Below are 16858 nucleotides of genomic sequence, written 5' to 3' on the forward strand. Positions count from 1 at the left end.
TTTGCTTCCGTAGAACATTCCTGTGGAGACTGAAAAAAAATTATCCTACTGAAGAAACCTGTTGGAAGTACCTACAGCAAGAACCAAAGCTGTTCTCCTGTCTTTCAGAGAAGACAGGAGAAGCTGGTTTGCTAATTTGCCCATCCTCTGAAGCTGCATAAGGAATCATAAAAGGATGCCCCTATTCACAGTGAATAACAGTCACATGGAGCAAAGAGAACAGAGGCATTAAAGGAACACATACATGGCTGATGAATAGAAGGGAGGCTTTAGAAACTCGGGCAATAGCAATACAGCAAGCAAAGCCTGGAATGTTGATTTGACAATGATCATTGTTATTTCCCTTTGCAGTGTGTGTGATGTGATCAGACACACAGAGGGAGATGAATTCATCCTATGACAAACTGTGCTGACATAAGTCACTTTGTAGCACACAGATTTGGCATTAATTTGAAGTTGACCTCATTAGCACAAACAAAGTGCTCTTCAAGAGTGACGCTGAATTAGAAACTCCTTCAAGTATCTCTAGACACTAAAACCACACACTGTAATTAAAGATATTATAATCAGTGACTTGACTCTCTTTGCTTTGACTTCACTTTGGTTTATTTATTTATTTATTAATTCATTTTGGAAAGGTCTGAAAGTCAAATTCAACTTTGTCATCTGCTCCTGCTGGGAGCTGTGCTGATCTTCTGGAAATGCTGTGGAGTTGCTGGTAATGAGATGCCAAAGCCATCAAGCAATATTTACAATTTGAGGGCCAGTTCAAATACAAATGCAGTTTGTATTTCTGCACCACAGGCACATCTGCAAAATCCTTGGGGAAGAGAGAAATTTATTTTCTCCTTATTGGATTGGCCTTTAATTTCTAAGAAGTCAGAATGAATGACAGGCATTTTTCATAGAGTAAAACAAATGTAAAAAGCAAATAGAAAAGTGGGTGCTTTTTGCTTGTTTAATTTTCTATTTTTAATCACACTTGCTGGGTGTAAAAATGAAAGAGCTCCTACAAAGGCACTGTTTACTCAGACAATTGCAACTCTGTTTACTTAAACTGTGGTCATGATGCCTAAAGTTGAGGCAACCCATTCTAGTGTACATTAACAATCGACCAGGAATGCATCTGTGACCCACGTGTCTCAGTTTCAGGCAGACCACTTCAGCTGCTGGCAATCATCTATGAGATGATCACCTAGAGACCACTATGTGGAGAGACACACAAGCACCATGCCAGACAATGATAGCTGAGGAAGCTCAGGTATCAAGACCTCACGTTTTCAAATACATCCTCTAACTACAAGTGTCTCAACCTTCATCCGCCCAACCTAGAGTGGCTGATCTGCCAGGAGAGACTCCAGCATCACTCTGTCTAAAGTCAGTGGTGGCTGCAGCTATAAGCAGCTCTGGGTCAGCTGGCTCAGCTCTGGAAAAAACTACTCTGGGTCAGTAAATTTCACAGGGTTTACCTGAGGTCAAGCAGAGGGACTAAAAGTGTCCCAGAAGAAAGCATTTATGCTTATCTAAACAGTGAAGAATGGAGAAGGAAGCATCCAGAAAAAGCTATGGGTATAGGAACAGAAAGGAAAAGAAGGTAATCTCTCAAGCTCTCCAGGCCCTTTAGAGGCCTCAAAGGAAACATCCTGACTTCTCCTCCCAACTTTCCTTCCCCTTCCTCATCCCACCCCTATTCTTAGCAGTTTTGTCTGAGAGCTGGGAATAGAGAATGGTTCCTCAATTTCTCACCTCCTCATATTTAGACTCAGAGTTCTCAGGTTTTAACCTTGCATGGAGCTGCTGTTTCTGTTTACACAATTACTGCTTTCCCATTGAGTAGGGTTTCTTTGGCTACTGGGACATGGTATAGGCATGAGATCAATCCTGTTTGGTACAAATGATTTAATTCCTCCAAAAAACATTACATAGTCCTGAAAATGCCCTGCCTTGTCCAAATCTTGTGTTGCACTCAGTAGTAAGCACTCAGTGCCAAAGAGTTACCCGATTTCATTCTCCACAAATCCTGCTGTTGACACAAAGCATGGAAACGACACCAGAACATTCTGCTTTTTCTCCCCTGCTGCATTCAACAAGACCACTTAATTACACTTTAAGATGGAACTGGCTCAACAAGTTGGGCAGCTTGCAGGGCTGTTGACCAGGAAGCTGCGTCTGCACTGCTGCCAGCAGGCAGCAAGAGAAGACAACACCCAGTCTCCAGCTCTGCTGTTGGGAGTGACTTCCCACCCGAAAAACAAGTGGAAAACACTGTCTTTCTCCTTCCTTAATGCCATTACTACCTACTCCATCTACCCCATCTAATCATTATGACATCTGAGTGCCTTTGTGTGTCAGCTTCCTGTGAAGTAATCACCTAAATCCCCCTCTGAAACAAAGCGGACCCTGCTGAGGAACTCACAATAGGTGCCTTTCACTGGCAGGACAACCTTGGCCTCGGTGGCACTTATAACAAAGCTTCCATATGTGCACCAGTATGGGCTGATCAGTCGGATCAACACCACATAGGATCAGAGCCTGGGTATTTGTGAGTACGAAGCAATAAAGCCTCACAAAATTTCCCTCTCTTCTTGAAAAACAGTTGTTTGTTGTTTGGGGTTTTTTTTGTTTGTTTGGGGGTTTTTTTTTGTTTTGTTTTTTAAAATATGCTATAGCATATCAATCTGCCACAGCCTTTATCCACCTTTGTGGGGCTGTTCAAGGAGATAAAAGAGAAGCACCAGCTCCAAGGGGTGATGTCTGTCAGTTGTCCCAACTTTCAGAGACTGCCTGGCCATTGTCTGCTCTTCGACCCCAGGCTAGGGCTACTTTTTAATTTTTCCTTTGGCAGATATCCCGGGTTTTCCCCCTCCCTGGGGGTGGGATCAAGGACGGTAAGTTCTATTCTAACAGAAGACAAGTCAATGATAACCTTTGGGCATCTGCAGTGAAGAGGTATTTCTGTAGCCCTAGCTGGGATTAGACACATAATGGATCAATGAAAGATCCCACCGTTTGACCGTTATAGCATCATTCATTAGCGTTAAGATTTGAACCTGAATCAACAATTGAGTTAGAAGATTGAAAGAACTGCCTTCAATGCTTGAAATAAATTGTAACGGGCCTGTAAAAGTCCCCTGAGCTGTCTTTCTCTCCCTATACATATATATAGAGATCACTTTTGCTGAACATTTAAAATTAGATGAAAGTTGCTGAGCTTCTACACAGGAAGCAGAAAAGCAGAGGTTCTTATGAGAAGTGACGGGGGAAAAATATTGTATTTTTGGTCTGCCTATAAATGCACTTCAAGGGCATTCTTGACTGTAGGATCCAGGCACTGACTTGTTATTCAGTCACTTACCATCTCTCTCATACGTAACAATGCATGAAGAGCTAATAATAAACAGTACACCCCCTCCTTATACACAAACACGCAAACACACACACACATGCATGCACTCAGGAACTACTTGTAAATGAGCAACACTGATTCCATCCACTTCTGTTGTCGCAAAACTAGGGCAAGCTCACTCTCAATTAACTGCTTGGTGCACAGAGCTCTAAAAAAAATTAACTACCCAGAGGACTTAGACACCAAGTTTTAACTCTCAGCTCTTTATCATCCTTTCATTTCTGGAACAAAGACCCATCCTCTCACTACTAATTTTGTAAAAAATCAAACACAAAAAAAAGCAATTCCACAACTGGGTGTTGAAGGTTATGGGTAGTTAATGATTAATTGGCATTATAATACAAGACAGCCTGGTTTCACAGTAGAAGCTTAGTTTCATAGCGTTTGTTTTGTGTAGAGGAAATCTTCAGGTTGGCACAAAGATTGTGTAATGCCTCGGTGCCAAAAACTTTCCCCCTTGTTTCTGAAAGGCAGTGAGTAGAAGTAACTCGAAAACTCTAAAATGGGCCAGGTGATCTTAAACCAGACCCCTGTGCTACAGCCCAACCAGTGTGATGGAGTCGTGGTGAGGTAACTGTACTGTCCTCCCCTCTGGGGACAGGGTACTTCAGTGCTTGTCCACCCTCTGTGTTACCTGGGTGCTCACCCAGCCCTATGTTATTCCCATTGTCCCCTAGTTTTGTAGCCATAAAAACCAAGGCCAGCTAACTTGGACCTGTATCCCTCTCTCAGTGCAGTTGCAGATTCGGACACAGGACGACGTCTAACCTGTTGGGTGGTCAAGGATAAAGTTTAACTCCCTACAACAGCTTGAACAACTTTTTCCTGTGACTGTTTTCTAGCTGTATAAAATCAACACAGTTCTTCCTGTTGGCTTACAGAAAAAGAAAACAATAAAACAATATCCAGATTTTTATGAAGTAGGTACCTACATAAATAACTAGTGGCAGCATAAATACATGCCAAGCCAGCAGATACTGGAAGATCATAACTATGGGAGTAGCAGAGATACCTTTCTATAGCAGATCATAATCAGCACAGAAAGCTATTACAGTAAAGGGATTATTTAAATTATGACAAAAATATTAGAAAATTTTCTCTGTCTGGTTCTTTGTCCATGTTTATTACACGGGCCAGCTTTGAAATTGCAGTTGACTGTGAAAAAGCTTCCTAAATCATTTACAAACTATAAATAATTTAAAACAAACCAAACAACGGTCAAAAAACAACGCTGTCAAACATTCTGCCTGTTGCCCTGAGATTTTGGCTACTACTGTTCAAATCAAAGTCAGATGCTGCTGATGTTTCATATGTTGACACTGAGAAACTCAGAAAGAGTGGACATCTCTAAGCCTGTATCCCACCCCTCCCTAACTGCCTGTGCCATTAGTTTAGTTGTTTATTGCTGATGGGCATCAGCCACCTGCCAGAGCCACTCGGTAGCAAACCAAACTGCCAACCAAGCCAGCTGTGCATGGAATGACAGTAACTCCATGTTTTACATCTGTAAGGTTGACTCGAGAAAGTAAACGTTTGGAGAATATGGTCTTTACAGTAGAGGCTCTCTCAGATGAGAGAAATCTCTCTCAGTGGCTCTGTAAAGCTCCATGCAGACAGCCCTGTAATGTCAGTCAAGCTATAAATAATAATTACATGAATAGAGTCTTATTTACTGACAGTAAAAAAGGACATTTGCTTTCAAGTGCTCACCTGGGAGTTGCTGCTGGCTTCCAGTACCTGCAGAAGAGATACTGCCCATCAGCATTGATGATATGGGGCAGGTCCTTGTATGGGATGTTTTGAGGACTCCGCTTTGGCGAACTTTCCTCTGGCATTCTGGAAGAATGACCTGCAAGGTGTTGGAAGAAACAAGACATACTTTAAAACAAGTGAACCAAGATAAAAGCTGATAGCCTGGATAGCCACAGATATTCAAGAAAGTCAATCAAAAGGGCAAGCATCACTGATGGGAGCCTCCCTCCAAAACCCCAGCCAAAGAACCCCCAAAATCTTCGCTTTAAAACAGAGATGTAGCAATGTTTTCATTCAGAAAATGCTCACATTTGGGGGTAGAGCATTGGAGGGGAGGGGGGGGGAAGAAGGGAAAATCAATCCATCACCAGTACTTCATTATAGCTTTCTCTCCCCCACTTCTCCCATCTGTGTTTATTTTGCATCATTTTGTCAAACGGATCCTAAAGAGAATATTTTAACTGCAATCAAGTGCAGATTGTGCAGCAGTCGCTACAGATATGAAAAGGCAGCTGCATAAAAGATTTCCCTCTGCCTGAACATTTCCAAAGAACAGTAGAGGGTACGCAGCAGAGGTATCTGCCACCGTGTCATCATTAAGATCTCCTCTGACATCTCAGACAGGAAGGTGGCGGCGGCAGGGAGCGGAACATTTCCAGGAGAATTTGCCACAAACCTGTTTTCATCCTGTGCAAGGGTTTGCATTCTAGTGAGGAGCCGGCATCGCAAGTCAAACGCAAGCAGATAAGGCTTTTTGCATCTCGCTGCGGAGCCGCGTTCACACCCCGGCAGCCCCGCGGTCCCCGGCGGGCGCCCGGCGGGTCCCTCCCGGCGCTGCGCGGGGCTCGCCGCGGCTCCTCTCCCCGGCTCGCTCGCTCTTTGAGGAAAGTCGCTTGGGTAATTCACCACTTCTTGTTCATCACTTTTTTTTTTTTTCCTTCTCAAACAAATTGCGTGTGTGGGCTGAAGTGGCGGTGGTGGGAGGGGAGGCTGGGAAGGGTGGGGGAGAGGGAGGGCTGGCGGGTGGGAAAGCTGCAGTCCACTTTCCAGAAGCTGCTGCACGTACATCAAAGGCACCTTGAACACATGCAGCTGGAGCAGCTCACAAAGTTCCTGCCGCTGCAGGTTGTTTGCAACTTTACTTCCTTCCTGCCACTTACAGTTCGGAGGCCGCGGCGACGGGGGGAGGCGAGGGAGGGGGAGCCCTTTTCTCAAAGCGATCGCCGCTGCGAAGCCATCTCGCTTGGAAGCGCAACTTCCCCAGCCCCGCGCTGCCAGGCGGGGAGCGGGAGGGAGGGGAGGAGGAGGAGAAGGAGGAGGGAGGATCCAAGCACCGACGCGATGCCAGGTCGCCAACCCCGCACACGCATCCTCCCGCCGCGGCCAAGCGCGGCCGCCCCGCGTCCCCCGGCGGAGCCGAAGCGCGGTGGCTCCACCGCCCGGTGCGCACCGGCTGCTCCCGGGAAGGAGGGAGGCAGCGGCGGAAGGGCGGTGGGTGGTTGGATGGATGGATGGAGGGGCGGGCGGTGCCGCGCCCGGGACGCGGTCGGTGCTGCCGCCCCCTCGGCTGGGCTGGGCGGGGAGCGGGAGAGCCCCGAGGTGCCCTCCGGGTCGGGGGGAGGGAGGAGGCACGGCCGCCCCCTCCCCGGGTGTGCCCAGGGGGGTCGCAGCCTGCCCAGCCGCCGCCCCGCTGTGCTCGGATGGTCGCGGGCGGGGGAAGCGGCAGCAGCGCTCCTGCAGCCCCCCGGCACCGGGCTCTGGCCATGGGAGCGACCCTTCAGCTGCCTGCTGCGGGCTGGGGGACACGAGGGGGCACCCCGGGGGCGTGGGCGGCTTCTCGCGCTGAATTTCAGGGAGGGGAGACCGTGGAGTCTTGCTGCCTCCTGGGCATCCCGATCCGAACCGCTCCTTGCGATCTTGACACCAAACTTCGCTGTTTGCGTCTAGATGTGCATCACTTCAGGCTTTGAAGCAACACCGAAAAGATCTTCAGATACTAGTTCGGAGGAGCACCCCAGCCCCTTGCTTTGCACCCTCATTTAGGGTAAATACCAGGAATACGGTATATAATTTATAAGCACATCTGTTAATAGTGCCCCAATCACCGTAGATTGTACGCAACACATATGCTGCAACTCTGTAATGTGAGATCTGCTGGTGGTATATGACACTTGCTTATAAAAATTGTCACAGCAAGGTTTCCTGAAGCTAACATAGCTTCCCAGCCTTAAGGCATCCAAATACAGGGTTTTGTCATTTAATACTGTTAAGTGCTTAGCATTTATTGAGCACAGATTCAGGCTTTTCACGTTTCACCAAGTTCTTTAATTTTTACATATCTACATATACTTAGAAATCTCAAACCTTTCTAAGAAGAGGCAGCTATTTTTTAAAGTGAGGTAATGTGCTCTTCAAGTACAAATCTGTGAACAAAGACTGAGGAAAGAAAAAGAGAATGTGCTAACAATAATAACAATAAATGCAAAACCTCAGAGATGAGCCATATAAAAATAAAAAGGAAATCAAAACCAGATCTTATTTTATTCTTCTTTCATTGTCATTTATATTAAATGCCCTGGGGGGGGGATGTTAGTTATAAATGGCAGAAGCAAAATTGCATATTCCCTTAACTTCTCTTGTTTGGAAAAAAAATAAACAAAACCAACATTTATGGTTGTTTATAATGAGCGAGATTTAGGTCAGATGAGTCTTAACAAGAGCCCTGGGAGCTGTACCTGGAGGTGTACCATTTGCTGGGCCAGCTACTGTCTAAGCATGGATGGGTGGAATTAAAGAGTTATCACGAACCAGCTCCAGAGTTGGTAGAAGCAAGGACATATATATTTATTTAAAGGATACAGATCAGATAATAACTGCATTAAGAAAAAAAAAGAAGGAAAGGAGCCTCCTCTCCTGCTCACGGTTTATCTGCCAGGAACAGTTTACTGCTTCCCTACAGCCACCCATGAAATCTGACGCCAGGAACAGGCTCCTCTCCTGCTGTGGTGCTGGGAATATCAGAGTTCCCAGGGCCACGGAGGGGTGAAGGGAGTTGAGGAAAAAATCTCTTTCTAAAATTCACGTTAAAAATAGCATCTCAAGGAAAATGACCTTTGTTAGGACACAAGGGGGAGATCCTGTATTTGAGAGCTTGGCCTGGTCAGTCCAGATACACGATGTCCTTGATACCCTGTCAACCTCTGTGTAGCTAAATCTGGAGACAGCAGAACTGTGGTCCAGCCTGCCCTTTCTTCCAAGCCCAGACTCTCACCACTGCACTGAAGTGAAGAATCAGTTGACCCCTCCTTCCCTTCTCCCCAGCTTCCCTGAACCCCTCAGGAATTTGAGGAGGTTTCTTCCCATAGGTAGCACCCCCCCCACCCCCCATGCCAAGGTTAACATAATAAAAAATGAGTGAAAAGCAACTGCTGACTTGTTGCCCTATTGTTTTGTGGAGTTTAAGCTGTGAATGAAAAGGCACCTGAGAAAGCTGGATTGGGTCTGAGGAATTCACCTAGCTGGTATCCAGAGTGTACACCAGGCTTTAGCAGAGCAATTATTGCATCCTGGCTCCCTGTGAGAAATCAAAGGGATGCCTGAGCATGCAGTATTTATGAGACTGTAACATCTTCTCTTGTCTTAGTGGAGTGAAGTATGTTTTGGAAGTAGAGTTTAAGCTAAATCAACTTCTAATAAAAAATAGATTCACACTTGGTGAATCTTTACACTGACTCAGTAATTGCTCAAACCTTGTAGGGAAGAGTGTTTGCTTTATTAAAGGCTGAGCCCTGCTTAACTTTAGCATCTCCATTGACCCCCAAGGTACACAAAGGAGTACAGAGAAAAGGAATACACCTTCAAGTGAAGAAAATTTTAGGAAAAAAATCAGTTGCTGGAATGACAGAGAAAACACTTATAATGAAATTTGTTATCAAAGCAAGGAGTGAGAAAGGGAAGGGAAGGGAAGGGAAGGGAAGGGAAGGGAAGGGAAGGGAAGGGAAGGGAAGGGAAGGGAAGGGAAGGGAAGGGAAGGGAAGGGAAGGGAAGGGAAGGGAAGGGAAGGGAAGGGAAGGGAAGGGAAGGGAAGGGAAGGGAAGGGAAGGGAAGGGAAGGGAAGGGAAGGGAAGGGAAGGGAAGGGAAGGGAAGGGAAGGGAAGGGAAGGGAAGGGAAGGGAAGGGAAGGGAAGGGAAGGGAAGGGAAGGGAAGGGAAGGGAAGGGAAGGGAAGGGAAGGGAAGGGAAGGGAAGGGAAGGGAAGGGAAGGGAAGGGAAGGGAAGGGAAAAGAGCATAGCAGGCTGGCATGTGGTTCTGATGGTGGGGTAAGTGAATGAGACAGAATTTTTTCTTTGCCGTTAGGCTTTTGTTCAGAAAATGAATTTTTTATGGATCCTATCCTGTTGGCATGCAAAAGTAGATCCTTCTGCTCTGGTTGAGGATACCATGTTCTTAAGCTGCAAAGGAGTATTTTTGTTTGAGAAGTGGATTGGACAGGGTGTGGGTGCTAAACCGTTTGGGATTCTGCTCATCAGGACCACAAAGTGAACTTTTGCTGGCAAGAAGGAGGAAAAAATAACAGGGGAGGAGGAAAGAATAATAAAATATCTAAGAAGTATGTGGTTATGGAAATATCTGCTCCAAAACCAGAAAAACCCTGGAAGTTACGGTAGTCAGGGAGCAGCTGGAGAAAGCAACAGACAGCGCAAGCAAGAGAACATGTGGGAAACGATGGGAGATGAAGCATGAAGAGGAAGAATTAAAATCAAGTGAGAAGGAAAGAAGCCAACACCACTAAAGCTGTCTATTTAGAGTCATTAATTTGGATTTGCCCTTCTCTTTGGCTGGGTTTTTTTTTTAATGAATCCCTAGACAGAGTCCAGTCATTCAGCTTTACTTATTTCTGTAATCTGCCTTTGCTTGCCTGTTGGTATTCCTGAAAAAGACATATATAGGGATGAGGCAGGAGTGGGGGCTGACATGAACTGCTCTTATTTTCTGATAAAATATCTATTTTAATGTCTTACAGCCAAAAAACAAGCTTGGTGTCAGGCAAACCGAATTGAGGAAGAAAATATTAAAGGACAATATTGTACTGAGCATTTAATCTTAAGAATATCAGGAGAAATTATAAGTAGCTTGGCTTTAGTCTGCACTTCTGCAATCTCATGGACCTCCTCACAAATTACTGCCAAGGGAAATGGAGAAAGGTTGAAGGGTAAGCACAGGCATATCTTAGTATCACAGAAATTGTTTGCAGGCTTCCACTGAATTTGTTGCCCATCAGTGATTTCACTTTCCCTGATCTGTGCAAATGGAATTATTAGATTAAGCTACAAGAGGTTTAATACCCCTACATGTAAACTACAGTCAAGTAAAAAGTAATTTTACCATGTAAATGAGAATAATTAATGGTAAAAATAGTCCTAATTTTTTGTAGGTAATAAAAATTCTGCAAATCATGCTGTCATTAGAAATCACTTGCAAAGCTGCAGGTTCCAAACAGTGACTGTATGAGTGGAGTGATTCGTATCTTGCCTGTGCTCCTTATTTGACAGGGCCAAAAATACACACTTAAAATTACATTATTTAAGTACAGCTTTTAGCCCTTTAAACTGATGTACAGAAGTTAACATAAATGTTAACTTGAGAGCTGGTTGTTTTTAATTACAGAAGCAGTACATATTTTGTTTGGTCGTTCATTTAGGGGTTTTTCTTTGTTTGTTTGTTTAATTAAAAACCCCAGAGGACTATTAGTAACAAGTTCTGAGACCTTCTTAGTATGAAATGTATGGAAGGCATCCTCCCAAGGCGGGAAATTCAAAACGAAAGGGGGAATTCTGCCCTAAAGTTTTTTTTCTGTGGAAGGGAAGTTGATGGAGTGATTCTAGCAACCCTCTTGCTTGAGAAAAGATCTGCCTTGGGAATAAATAGTTTTCTTATAGAGGTCTGGAACTGCAGAGGCTCAGCAGTGTTGTATCTCAGCTCAGTGTTGCAGGTGGCCGGCGCTAGAGGGCACAGCCTCAGCTCTGCTGGGCCCTGAGAGCGTGTGGGCACGGCAGCCCTGCCAAAAACCCCTTAGTCTGATTTTTTTTTTTTTCCCCAATCATGTTCCCCTTTATCTCGAGGTTTTCTTTAAACATTTGTTCCTTTTTATCTCTGCGACCCAGTATTGGTTTCTAAATAAAAGTTTCCTGTGCTGGTATATAATTAGCCAAATTTTCCCTCTGGATTCACTCACATCATGAGAATAAACTTCAGTGGTTTATACCCCGGACAACCACATTGCTGCAGCACAAGAAGGGAAATCCTGTCCTTGTCACTGTGAGGGCAGACAGATTAAAGAGTGGGTTACAGGATGGCATTTCCTATTTTACCATTATATGACTGTGGCCATAGTACTGTTCATAAAATGTGGGTCGCCTCGATTTTGATGGCAGAAAACATAATTGAAAGGCATCCTAATGGAAAAGGTCCTAAGCTTTGAATTTTAATATGCATAAAAATCACGGTAAGACGACTTTATAAATTTTCTGCAGCAGGAATTATGGTCTCAATTTTGAGGAGTGCCTGACCGTTCCTTTTCTCATTTCTATTCCTAAGGCTGACTGTGTAATCCACTCTCCATACCCAGCGTCATCGTAGTAGGACTAAATCATACAGCCAAAAGCTACTGCTGTTCTGCTGTGGTTAGAGTGGTGCTTTATTTTGGTAGCCAAACTGGAAGCATTGACTGGAAAAGAGTTATTATTGTGCCGCCTGGTTTTCTTGCTGCTTTGCGACTGACAAAGCCTCATTTATCACGCTTTGCATTCCAATTTTTCTTTGCACGTTTTCCAGATCATCATAACATAATTATGTTTCTGTTTCCTTCAGCCAGGGGCCGATACTTTCTTTTACTAAGACAACAGCTGCACTGCACAACCTTGATGAATCCCCATAAGGGTAAAATGTGTCTGTGGTGCTTGTTTCTGCTTTGGCAACCCAAATGTTCAAGTTCTTTTTTATGACAAATGCTGTTCTAAAATGCACCCAACCCCGATGCTTTCATAGCATTTCTCAAAATGAGGTTTTATATTGCAAATTAGACTTGAAATATTAAGCATCCTGGCTGGTTTGTAATTTTAAAATCTTCTTTTGTAGTGTTTCTGTTTACAGTGTTTGTAGGTTATAAACGATGGAATGGAATTTAGAAGGCTATAGTTACTGATGTGAAATTTAATTTTTGAATTAAATTGATTTTATGTGTGACAATAAGCACGATCCAGAGGTCTGCTTTTCACCCCTAAAAGGCATCTTAAGGCAGCTTTCACAGTACAGGTGAATCATTTCTGTACTTGACCTCAGTTGTTCCAGCCACACTGTGATGTAAAGGGAATTATACAAACCTCAACTATGAAGTGCACTGACTGCTAGTGATGGAAAAAGACACACAGTATTTTCATTATTAGTTATGGAGATATTTTACTTAACTGTAATTTAGTACCTTGAACCTGAGATTTCAAAGTACTTGAGAAAGGAAGGTTTGGGGTTTTTTTGTTGCTTAGGAGAAATCAGGGCAGAGAAAAGTAGGACTCAACGCTGGAGGCAAGCTGAGGGCAGAATCCATTCTTAATGCTCCTAATTTTGTTTACCCAATTATACCATTACTAATTCCCATTTCATCTCAAAATCTATCTATTAAAGTACTGTGTACAATGGAAGCAGTAACTTTTTCAGCCATTGAAGATTACTCAGATTTGCAAATGTAGGGAATATTGTGTCCTGAACAAAACTACAGCTTGGATAACTGCATTCTTCAGGGCAATGTTTTCCCTACAATTTTGCTTTCTACCCAATTCTCCTGGTGTTATTATTCCTACCACCATCATTTGAATATTTTTTGTATTTATATATAAAAATTACAATCATTCCGTACATGCAGACAAGAGTTTAACGGATATGATCAGTCCTATCAGTCATATCTATGTGCTCCATGTTCTAAGGATACTTTGTGATATCTGAGAGTGTTTTAGTTCTGCAGTGTCTTAGTTCTGTCCACCACACTGGTCACTGATGCAATTGTCTGAAAGGCTGTTAGATGTTGATGGGAACTCTCCCTGGCTGGCCAGGGCCAACTTCTCTCCGTGAATGGTGAGTATGGTTCTGCTGTTGATAGAAAAGGCAGTGGGCTGCTTGTTTTGGAAAGACAATGAACACATGGCTCATGAGAAGACATTGCTTTGTGCTGTTTCTTCCTTATAACCCTGAGGGAAATTCTGGCAGATTTCACTGAGATATATTTTAGATTTTTCTCTCATCTATCATCAGTTTCTTTACTGAGTCCACTCACACGTGTTCATTGTAAGATGTTCATTTTCTTTCTGATTCATGTACAGTAATTGCTTCCTAACATCTGCCTAACAGATTTTGTAAGAAAAGTAACTCTGCAAATATTAAGAAAAAAATTAATGTATGAAATCTTTGAAATCGCTATTACTGGGGTTTGTTATCCACAGCTGACTGGATTCATTTCCCAGCCAGGAAGCTGCTTCAGCAAAACAGCTGCATTAGTTATTTAACTGGAGGCCTGATCCTGCTCTTGCTCACACTGATATAAAGCAGGAATAGTACCAGGGAAAATAAAGAATATCCCTTGTGTGAAATGCACATTGGAGAAAAAATAAACATTATGGTATGGAAAAACAAGAGGATTGTAGCAGATACTCTGCCTTCCTGTTACAGATGCTAGGCAGTACCTCCATGTCTTGCAGAAACCTTATCCCAGATACACTGCTGGCTCCTAGGAGTGTTCTTTTACTTGGTAGCACCAAGTGACCAACAGAGTTAAGGTCCAGTTGTGCTCAGTGTTGTGCCCTAACACCATGAATTCACACATGACTTATTCTGTACTAAGCACCACAGTCATTATTGTTTGCATCTGGTTCATAATTGTTCCCTCTCGGTTATTTAATTTTTACAGTGTCTGCTACAATTACTTTATACTTTCTAGTGCAGGAAAACACACTCACTGGTTTTCCTCCTAGGCTGAATTAATGCATGTGATAATTAACCCAGAGGTACAGAGAAAGGAGAAATCAAATGAGCATTGCAGTGAAAAAGGGGACAAAGCTTCCCTAGTCAAAGTATTTCCTATAAAAGATGACAATGTTATATCTCAGGACAACAAGGGATTGTTACCAGAACCTCATGGGCTTTAGAGACGAATGGCTTCAAGCCCCAAGGCCATTAACACCCTTCATTTGATCTTATTGTCAATTAGCAGCATGTACTGTTAATAACATCAAAAGTTACCGTATCCTGGAGTTCACCCCCCAAGCCTCATCCTGTTTCCTCCAGCACGAGTTATCCATTATATCTTGGCTACAGTCATTGACTCTCATGCAGCAAAGGTACCTGTGGTTTTGTTTGTGCTTTGGAGTCACTGGCATCTGCAGTTGCTCTGGGCTTGTAATGTCAGTTCATATTCCTGTTACAGACCTGTCGGAGGGGATTCCTGAACTCCTGCACACAGGAATCTTCCAGTCCACAGTACTATGCTTTGATATCAGCATGTGTTGTTTTTTTTTTACTTATTGACTTTTCCCAGTAGATCACTGATTCTCCTCTGGAGTTACAGTAAGTTTTTAAATGGAAACTAAGGTTTGGAGATGCTACGCTTTCAGACACAAGAGCAAAGACTCAGCTCATGGATGGAGATATCTGCATGAAGCTCCATCATTCCTAGACCTTGGGAGGTTTTGAGTAGAGGAGAAGCTGCAACATTCAGCACCTGAGCCAGAGACCATGAACATTTCTTTCCCTCCTGAGCTGTGAAATGTGTGCGAGACATGCTAAACAATGTGTGTGTCCTCAGTTCCACCTCAACACCTGTGCCCAGCACCTCAAAACCAGCAAGGGATGGGACATGGGACTACAGCAGCAGCTATGCTTTGGTTTAAAACAAGGATAAATTCCTAGCCTTTAATTCTGTGGGGCTCAGTCTGAAATGAGACAGGAGTGAAACCAAAACGATGATGTCTGCCTGAGTCCAACACCTCCCTCTGCACCCAGTCCAGACACACACCCCAGACTGCACCCTGGCACTGCAGCTCTGCTGGGGCTCGTCTGCCTCTGCCCCTGCCCCCAGTTTCAAATCTCTTCAGCAATATGTTCTGTAACAATCAAGGATTTCTGGGGCAACTCCAGTAAGATTAGAAAGATATCCTTCTGCTTTGAAATATGTGAGCATGAATGATTCATTCAGCGCAGCACCCCTTGGCCATTCATATCTATCTGATGATCAAATATATTTTTAATTATCAATCTATCTGAGGGGATTTTTTTTTCACTAGACAATACCCAACTGTATTGTAAGAGCCATTTGGATTGAGCCAGAGAATTTGGCAGCAAGATAGGGAACATTTGGGCTTTCAACACTTAGGAACATATGGAAAGAGGTTTGGAAGACTGCCACATGGGATGTAACTTGGAAGATGCTACATTTCTTCATCCTTTTTTTGTGAAGAAAAGTAGAAGAAATTTTACTTTTTCTGAAGGATCCTAATTCCTATTTATTTTCTATGATATACTGCTGCTCTAGGATAAACCACTATGCTCAGCTGCAAGGTTTGAGCAAAATCAGCTGCATGTTTATGGGCAACTGTAGGTGGGCAGTTAAAAGGGAGACAGTACTGGAGATCTTTCCAAGTTTTTACCTCCTAATTCATGAGATCCCTTGCAGGTGAACTCACAAAGCTGCAGCCTGATAACTCCGATCATGGGGTGAAGGAGGATATCTGGTGCCCAGCCCGAGTCAGGATGTGCACCATTTACTGAGCTCTGTGAGGATAAGGCCCTGCTGGTGGTCCTTCCTTTGCACTCCTGCTGTGACCATCTGTCTCCCTGTCGCTGTGACACCCATGGTTGGGCAGACAGTTCAGGCTGGCTGTGTGCCTCTGGGACAGAGTTTCACCATGTGGCTTGGAGCTCCAGCACCACATTACAAATCCCAGTCACCTTTGGGGCAGCATGGGAATGGGAGAGAGGAACCACCTCCATCTAAGTGCTCAGGAGTGGACATGTATGAACCAGCATCATCTTCATAGAATCACAAAAGGGATCAGGTTGGAAGGGACAAGAGTGTGTTATCTTCATACCACTCTAGGGGCAGATGCCTCATGCCCATGATGGGAGCAGTCTACGTCTCTGAGTCATTGCCTCTGTTTGTCAAAAAAACAATGCATAATTTGTTTCATATTTGATAAATCATTCACCATAACCACTGTGTAAGAAAGGGGATTTAAATGCCTTTTTTTTTTTTTTTGTGGTTCAGTTGTATGACAGGTTGGGGGGCTGCAGCAAATGCAGAATTTATTGGAATATACAAACATGTATTTGCACAATTGGCAAGTGGACCCTGCAGCTTAGTAAATGCTAATTAATCTCTCGGACTGATAGGAAATCATCTACATCCCGGTTTAGTGATGAGAGACAAAGACCAAAGAGAGTGACAGGGGCTTGTACTGAATGGCAGATAAAGTCAGAACAGCCAGAATTAGGGTCTTTGTCAGGGTCCTGAAGTCTGAACAACAGGATGGAGGCACTTGGGACTTTCCCCTCAATCCCTATCTCCACCAGCTCAGTTCAGGGCAGGCTGCAGCTCTCATCCCACCTGAGTGCCCAGGCTTCCTTTCCTCAAGAAGGAATAAGAGCAGTGTGGAGAAG

General features: G+C 43.9%; 1 protein-coding gene across 5 annotated transcripts in view; it reads right to left on the reverse strand.

Annotated features, from left to right (window-relative positions):
• MGLL (monoglyceride lipase) overlaps positions 1-16858 on the reverse strand; it is a 106373-nt gene that overhangs the window by 55464 nt on the left and 34051 nt on the right. For 3 of the 5 annotated variants that reach the window (XM_051788932.1, XM_051788934.1, XM_051788933.1), the window contains exon 3: positions 5117-5255. In XM_051788932.1, the coding sequence (XP_051644892.1) occupies positions 5117-5255 (139 nt within the window). The other 2 variants (XM_051788936.1, XM_051788935.1) reach the window with 2 other exon arrangements.

Source organism: Manacus candei, unplaced genomic scaffold (assembly GCF_025592945.1).
Source record: "Manacus candei isolate 608988 ecotype Guabito, Panama unplaced genomic scaffold, ASM2559294v1 h1tg000025l, whole genome shotgun sequence".
In the NCBI taxonomy this organism is placed as follows: domain Eukaryota; kingdom Metazoa; phylum Chordata; class Aves; order Passeriformes; family Pipridae; genus Manacus; species Manacus candei.